Genomic DNA, 7,500 nt, shown 5'->3' on the forward strand with positions numbered 1-7,500 from the left:
ACCTGCGCCGGGGAGCCAGGCCCCAAGAATGCTGAGGTTCGGGGGGCCCGGCGGGCGCCCAGCTTTGTGCTGCCGAGTTCCGCCCGCGGCCGGAGGTCGCGGAGGCCCGAGAGAGCGCCAGGCCCCGCTCCCCCATCATGGCACTGGTTGGTCAACATACGCTCTGCTGTCTTAGAGGCAAAAGGTGAACCGCCTAAGAAGACATCAAGGAATTTAAAAAAACCTTCTCTGGAGAGGGGCGGGGGGAGGGTAAAAAAAAAAAAAAAAATGCCTCCCATGACAAAAAGCTCCCGCAGACGGCTCTGTACAGAGGAGAGCTGCTCGGGCCGGCGCCTGCTCAGAAGATTAGCCGGGTGGTAATATGTGGCATAATCGCACCATGTGGCTGTCCCCGAAGTGAAAACCTAATTGCCTGACAGGACGATCACTTTGTGACGCCCTCACCTTGTTAGGGCCTTCCTGATGCAGTTCAAATGCAGTGTGGCCGCAGGTGCGTCTAATTTACCTCTGCAGAGCGCGTGGAGTTTAATTGCACAGTGGTTGTTAGGAAAAATTGGTGGGTGGAATATCAGTGACTTACTGTATGCTAGTGGCAGATGGTGCTGAGAGGCACCGGGAGCTAAGTGTAGAGGTGAGGTGAGTTAATAAAAGATGTAAATTCTGGCCTAAAATAGTGAGGCCTGGCGGTATGTGAGAAAATTTAATGAAGTGGCCACTCTTCTTTTTCCCATCAATTGGGTTTTCCTCGGCTGCGGTGAAAAGTCGTCCGGGAATGCGGTTAGAGAAATGAATCTTCGTCTGTGCAGTCTTTTTTGTTTTCTGATATGATCATTGTCAACAAGGAACCTTGACTGTAAGGTCGATTTCAAGGAAATCATGTGAAACTTCATGAAAATTGAATAATCCCAAGTAGGACAGGTGACATTTGGACAGAAAAGAGAGGAGTTTTGTTGGTAGCCTTGCCGGACAGGACGCTCAGACGCCGGAAGAGGGCGTGTATTTCGGCCAGAGACCCCCTCCCTGCCCCCCGGCGCGGCCCACGGTGGCCTCGCCTCATCAGGACGAGGCAGAGGGGCGCAGGAACCAGACCCCCGCGGCCCCCATGCCGGGCGCTCCAGCCCATGCGCGCACGCTGGGAGCCAGAGCTCCTGTCCTTGTCACCGAGCACACGGGCACGGAGGGGACAGTGTGATGAGGTTTTTGTCACAGCATCTCAACACACTGTCAGGACCCCTGAATCTTCACGCCTCAAGGCACAAGGGCGGGGCTTGGCGGGAAGTAGAAACGCTCTCGCCCGGAGCCCGGGCTGGGGGTTGCTTCTCCTGCTTTCCACCTGAGGGGCTCCTTCAGTGCCGGCTTGGAATTACCGATTATTTCCTCAAAAACACATGTAGACCCTTCACAGAAGTCATTGCAGTCCTTAAAGCACACCCCCAAATCCTCTCTTAAGAGTTGCAACCACCGTAACTTTTAAAAATTCATCTTGGGAAGTCCGTTTACCTAGGCGGCTTGGCTGCCAGATAAAGTTGAGCATGTCCAGTTACAGTTGAGTTATGGGTAAACAACAGTTTTTTAGGATGGGGATGCTTTGGGACATACCTATCCTAAGAAATTATTTGTCATCTACCCGGAGCCCAAATGTCACTAGGCATCCTGTGTTCTTATTTGCCAAAACTGGCAGCCCCGTCTGGGCTGGACAGTCCCCCAGTGGCTACCGTGCGAAGATCCAGGCAGGGAATGGCCAGTCCAAGTCGCAGATGCTGTCCTAAAGCTTGGAGACCCATACTGTCAAGACAGACGTAAGTTTGTGGACATCAGGGCTGGCGGTCAGACCCAGTACCGCCCCCTACAGGCGGCGAGCGCGCGGTGGCGGGTAACCTCCACCACTCCCCACGCAACAGTGTCTTTCTAAAAGTTTGTGAGTTTGTCTCATGACCCTAACACATATCCGTTTTTTGTATTTTTATAGATTCTTTCTAAAGTTTTTCCTCAAGTGCAATCAGAACTGTTTGAAGAATGCAGGCAACCCTCGAGATATGCGGAGATTCCAGGTACACATCTCTCAAAGACACGCGGGCCACGGTCCGGACTTTTAACATGCAATTTGAATTCTCTGATGTTTCGATTGTTCAGAAAACAGTCTTTAGTTCTCCAAGGGCTTGGGAGCAAACCCGAATCGGTCCATTTGATAAAATATTTAAATCACTTTGCCTTAAAAATGATTCGGGCTCTTCAGTACGCCAGATTAATCGAGTCTGTGCACACTGGGGTTTGCTCTGAAAACGTGACCTTGGCTTATAAGGTGCACCTCTTAAAGTGGTCGCGCCACGCCCGGCCTCCGCGTTGGGCTGCCAGGTATCTGGAAGTCAGAGTTCTCACAGCTGCAGGTTAAGACGGGTTCCCCCTGACGTTCAGCCATGGTGAGTCTTGTAGGTGTGTTTCAGAATGACTGTTTCAGAATCTCTTCAAATACGTTAGTACATAAGGTAGCCTGTTTCCTCAGCCGTACGTGGCCATGCACAACTGATGAGAACTTGGAGCCCATGCCCAAAGGTCTTCTCTTAGGGATCGATGGGTGGATTTTTCATGGGGCAGAGCCATAGTGCAGCCTGTTGGGTAAGCACAAGACCTTGGGCCCCCCTCATGAAGGGAGCTGCACTGTTTGATGCGGGCCTCTACATGTTCCAGAATGTTCCCCCAGCTCAGCTTCCTTTCCCTCAGGGTTGATGTATTCTTGCTTCCTTACACCCTTGCCTAATTGCTAGGCCATGTTGCTGGAGGCAGGCTAACTCATATTCTGGTTTGCTTCAGAGGATCTCATCTCAAGGAGAGAAGGTAGACCTGGATCGGTCATCACTGAGTGCATAATTTTCTTGCCTTTGTGAATGATTAGGAGGTTGCTTCAGGGTGAGAGGTACTCCCCGCACAGTGGATTATTTTGCTGATTTTAATTGTGAAAATATTCTAGGCCGGGACACAGAACTGCTGCTAGTCCCTACCAACCAGAGAGGAATCTGGCAGCTAGTGGGAATGATGCTAGATTGGATGACTTACCCTCAAACCGCTCAAGGTCATCTTTAGCAATTTAACTTACGTTCCAGTCCTTTAGGACATGTGACATTTGTCTTTACAGCCAACCAGCCAATCAGAGAAGGGTCTGTGGCCTGGTCCACAGTCATGCTCTGCAGGTGGGGACAGTGTCTCTTGTAAACAGCTGGGCCTGCCTCCAACTTTCTGGCACCAGGCTTCACAGTGGTATCTGCCCATCGGAGCAGAGTGGAAGGGCGCACACTCACTCGCCATTGGCCAACACACCCTCAGTTGCAAGTGGGCCCACAGTTACTAGAAGGACTTGCTCTGCTCTCTTTAGCTCGTCTTCCTGCCTCTCAGAAGAGTTTGTACACAGTATTTCCAGCTGGCTTCACAGACTCAGCACCTTCCTGTAGGTGCACTGCAGGGCTGGCCCAGGCCAAGAAGCAAAACACAGCTTGTCTGCTTCCTCTGCTGAGCCACACGCTTTTCCCTTGGTGACTGACCTATTTGGAGATGACAGAGCAAAACAGTGTCCTTTTTTTATTTTTATTTTTACCTTTCTTGCTTCTTTAACATATCATGGTCTGAGAACTCGAAGAGGGTCAAGTCTGGCTCAGCATTCGTTCTGTGGCCTTGCCTCACGCTCAGGTGATGGTGCAGGTCCTCCCGAGCCCTGGGTCCTGGGGGCAGAGGTGGCCAGGGCACTGCACGTGCCCGCCCTGTGGGTGGGTGGCCGTCGACAAGAAGAGGATGACGTGTCTAGGCTGGACTGGGGATGCCGATGGTGGTACCCACAGTGTTTTGAGGCTCAGAGGGGCCCAATACTGTGAGACTCCAGTAGTCTTGGTGAGGCCCACCCAGGAGAGAAGCATCAAGGAAGCTGCCCCTGGGAGGGAGTTTTGGGGTGTGTGGTGGGTACGGCCCCTGCTTCACAATCTTCCTGTGGGGCCTGAGATTTTCTTTATGAAAAAGTCAATTACACATGTATTCAAATATATGTGTGTATGTGTGTGTGTGTGTATGCAGCTTTGACCTTTTTAACCCTTAAAAATGCTATTTTTTATTTTTGATCACTTTTATTTTTTTCTAATAGACTTTTTTTGGGGGGGGGCAGAGGGAGAGAGAATCTCAGGTAGAATCCCTGGTAAGCACAGAGCCTGACACCATGCTCAACCCCACAACCCCAAGATCATGACCCTAGCCGAAATCAATAGTCGTATGCCTAACTCCTGAGTCACCTGGTGCCCCTCTAATAGACTGTTTTTTATTTTTAAAGGTTTTATTTATTTATTTGTTAGAGAGCGAGAGAGAGAAAGAAAGAGCCTGATGCGGGACTCGATCCCAGGACTCTGGGATCATGACCTGATCCGAAGGCAGATGCTTAACTGACTGAGCCACCCAGGTGTCCCAGTAGACTGGTTTTTTAAAGAGCAGTTTTAGGCTTTCGGGAAGAATCCACGAAGGTTCCGAGCATTCCCATGTGCCCCCTGGGCACCCCCTCCATCCCAGTTGCCCCTGGTGTTAATGTCCTACATTGGCGAGGTACATTGGCTACATGGGATGAACCAGTGTTCTGTTAACCAAGGTTCGCTGTAGCTTTGGCTTTCAGTGGTCATTTTCCAGGGCGTGTTTGGACATGTGCAGACCAGGCAGGGAGAGCAGACGTGGACTGGGAACCCTTCTGGTCCCCTCCTCTCCTGTCCAGCTGCATGTTTCTCTGTGGGGCTGTGCTTCTCGAGGTGGTGCTGGCCCTCACCACTGCCCACATGTGGCCAAGGCCAGGCTCCCGGCACCCCAGATGCTGGCCCCAGCCACAAGTCCTGCTGTGAGACCCAGACGGAACCAGGGCTCGTGTCTTTGCTACTCATATCAGCTCTTCTGGAAATAATGGACTGCATGGGCCCCCCTCTGTTTAAGAAAAACCTTAAGGCCGGGTAGTGATTCTCGTTTCCCGAGTCCATTAAAGGGTGCCATTTCTGGGCTCCCTGGGCAGGCGCCCGGGGTCGGCAGGGCGTTGGCACCAGGGTCCTTGCCAGTCTCCGCAGTGAACTTGAGAAAGGATGCTTGCTCTGGATTGAAAACACTGCCACTACTCATATTCAGCTCGGTCTTTTCAGATTCAGGAAGGTTCGTTACCAGACATTAGATGTAATTTTCACATCGACCCAGGGATCACGGATGATGGGCTGGGGTAGCCGGAGTCCTTCGGATTTAGGAAGCCTGTTTTTGGCAACCCTGAATCCTCACAACTCTTCAAGGGAGGACAGTCTCAAGTGAACTAATTTTAATTAGATAAACTATCTAATCAATATGTGAACAGATCAATCAAAACAGCAGCTTTAAAATGAGCGGCTGGAGGGGTGTTTCTGAATCTAATGGCTAGAAGAATATTTCTCTGAATTGAATTCACTTGTTAGCATAATAGGAGATTAAACTGTAATTAGTGTAGCGGGTTTTGAGGAGAAGCAATCTTGAGTCAAAACAAAGCAAAACAGCCCGCCCACCCCCACTAACCAAAAAAGCTGCGAGTGCTGGTGGCCCGGGAGGCCGTGCGGGAGCGGACACGGGCGCGGCTCGGGGCGCACCGTGGGGCCGGCGGCGGCTTCTGTCTCACCCAGCGGGTGGCTGTCTGTCCCTCCGCCAGCTCGTTTCACATCCGCTTCATCTTCGCAGGTTGTTGTGTCGACAACAGTCAACGTGGACGGCCACGTGCTGGCCGTGTCTGACAACATGTTTGTGCACAACAATTCCAAACACGGGCGGCGGGCCCGCCGCCTAGACCCGTCAGAAGGTACGGCCCCTTCTTATCTGGAAAATGGTAGGCACACATGTTACATGTCTTTTTTTATTTGCAATGCTTCTTTTCCTTTGCACCATCCTTTATGTTGATTCATGTTGCACTGCCCCCGCCAGGGGCCCCTCCCGGGCCTGCGGTCCCCTAGAGGGCCTGGCCGCCCCCCCCACCCCTGGAGCCCGCTGCCGGGGTCCTCTCCTGCTTCCCCTGTCCCGTTATGGAGGGGCCTCGCTCACCTCACCTGCCATGGGCTTCACTTTATCTGTTTGTTTGTTTCTAAGCTTTCTTTTGCTTGGAGTTTTCTTGCAGTTTTAATTTATTTGGTTTTATTTGGGCTGTCCTAAGCCCCCATCCAGAAGGTCATCCCCAGATACTCCGTGCACGTTTCAGTGGGCGGTTATGTTGTGGGCCCATCAGCTCAGAACAGACATCGAGGACCGTTTCCTGTCCCTGGATGGAATGGGTGGGGGGCAGGGTGAAGGGAGTGAGGGGAAAAAAAACCAAAACGGCATAAAATGTTCTATATGAAATGCTTCCAAGTGACTGACTTCTTGTTTTGCTTCTTAAAAGAGAAGAATTTTGCTGAGAGTGATAGGCAGCGGGGCGGTGGTCTTAGACATGGAGTCAGGGTTCAGAAACACTCAGACACAGAGGGCCTTCCCCAAGCCCCTCACTCACGCATGTCCCCACGATTTATCCCACCCCCTGTAAGATAAGATCCTCATCCTCTATACCAGAACACTTCCCAATAATGAGATTCTGACCAACGTGAATTGTTGAGAAAGTAATGTGAGGTGTGTTTTTTTTTTTTTTTTCCTTGAAAGTGAATTGCAAACAAAACAGCGTGGTTAAATCTTTTGGAGCAAAGAGCCCATAAAACTAAACCATTTTAAGACCAATCCTCCACACAGAGGTCTCGAATTCAGGAGCCACACAGATGCATACACAGGAAAATGAATGAAGTGTGTGTAGGTTATCAGAATGAAATACGATTCAGACATATAAAAACTGGAAGACAGTTTATGAATCTGCTGTGGTCCACAAAAATAAACTAATTTGTTTTTCTACATTAATGACTAAGGTATAAGAGAACAAAAATATCGTAATTAAAGGTCGCCCTGGGCACCAAGTCATTAGGATCTGTGACGTACTGTTTATCTCCTTCCTATGCACTGAAGGTAGGTGTGTGTTTTGCTTAGCAACCATCACTAATGAGGTTCACAATTAAGAAGGTTGAATCCCTGGTCCTCAGTCCCCTGCTTCCCTAGAGAGCCAGCACTCACAAGGCAGGAGGTTCAAGGAGGCCCTCTCAGCCCTCTGGTGTTAGGTTGTAGTCTGGGTCCAAAATCAGCCTCCTCTAATGAGCTATTATGACCTGAGCACACTACAAGCATTTATTTTTGTAAGTAGCAGGAAAAAGCATTTGACTGCAAGCAGAAAAAATAGCATTTAGAAAAATAAAGGCCACTAGTGGGGGTACCTTGGAGATAAGACCCAACTAATCAAAAGCTATTTGCAGAAGCAGTCTTGCTGAAGATTTTTTTTAAATGTTTGCTTCTCAATATTTTATCAACATTTAAACCAAGTCACTTCCTTGCAAGCAGTTGACGTATCTCATTCCGCCCCCAGAAAGTGACTCATAATTTTAAAATGCATGTAGTTGACTTTGGGAA

The 7,500-nt window shown here is 50.1% G+C and overlaps 1 protein-coding gene across 1 annotated transcript in view; it reads left to right on the forward strand.

Moving 5' to 3' along the window:
- Window positions 1-7,500, forward strand: part of EBF3 (EBF transcription factor 3) — a 116,344-nt gene that overhangs the window by 74,681 nt on the left and 34,163 nt on the right. Inside the window, exons 6-7 of the mRNA XM_081823031.1 lie at window positions 1,970-2,051; window positions 5,707-5,824. Of these exons, the coding sequence (XP_081679157.1) occupies window positions 1,970-2,051; window positions 5,707-5,824 (200 nt within the window). The remainder of the gene's footprint in view (window positions 1-1,969; window positions 2,052-5,706; window positions 5,825-7,500) is intronic.

The sequence above is a fragment of the Leptonychotes weddellii genome, chromosome 6 (assembly GCF_054177405.1).
Source record: "Leptonychotes weddellii isolate Sample4059 chromosome 6, ASM5417740v2, whole genome shotgun sequence".
NCBI lineage: Eukaryota > Metazoa > Chordata > Mammalia > Carnivora > Phocidae > Leptonychotes > Leptonychotes weddellii.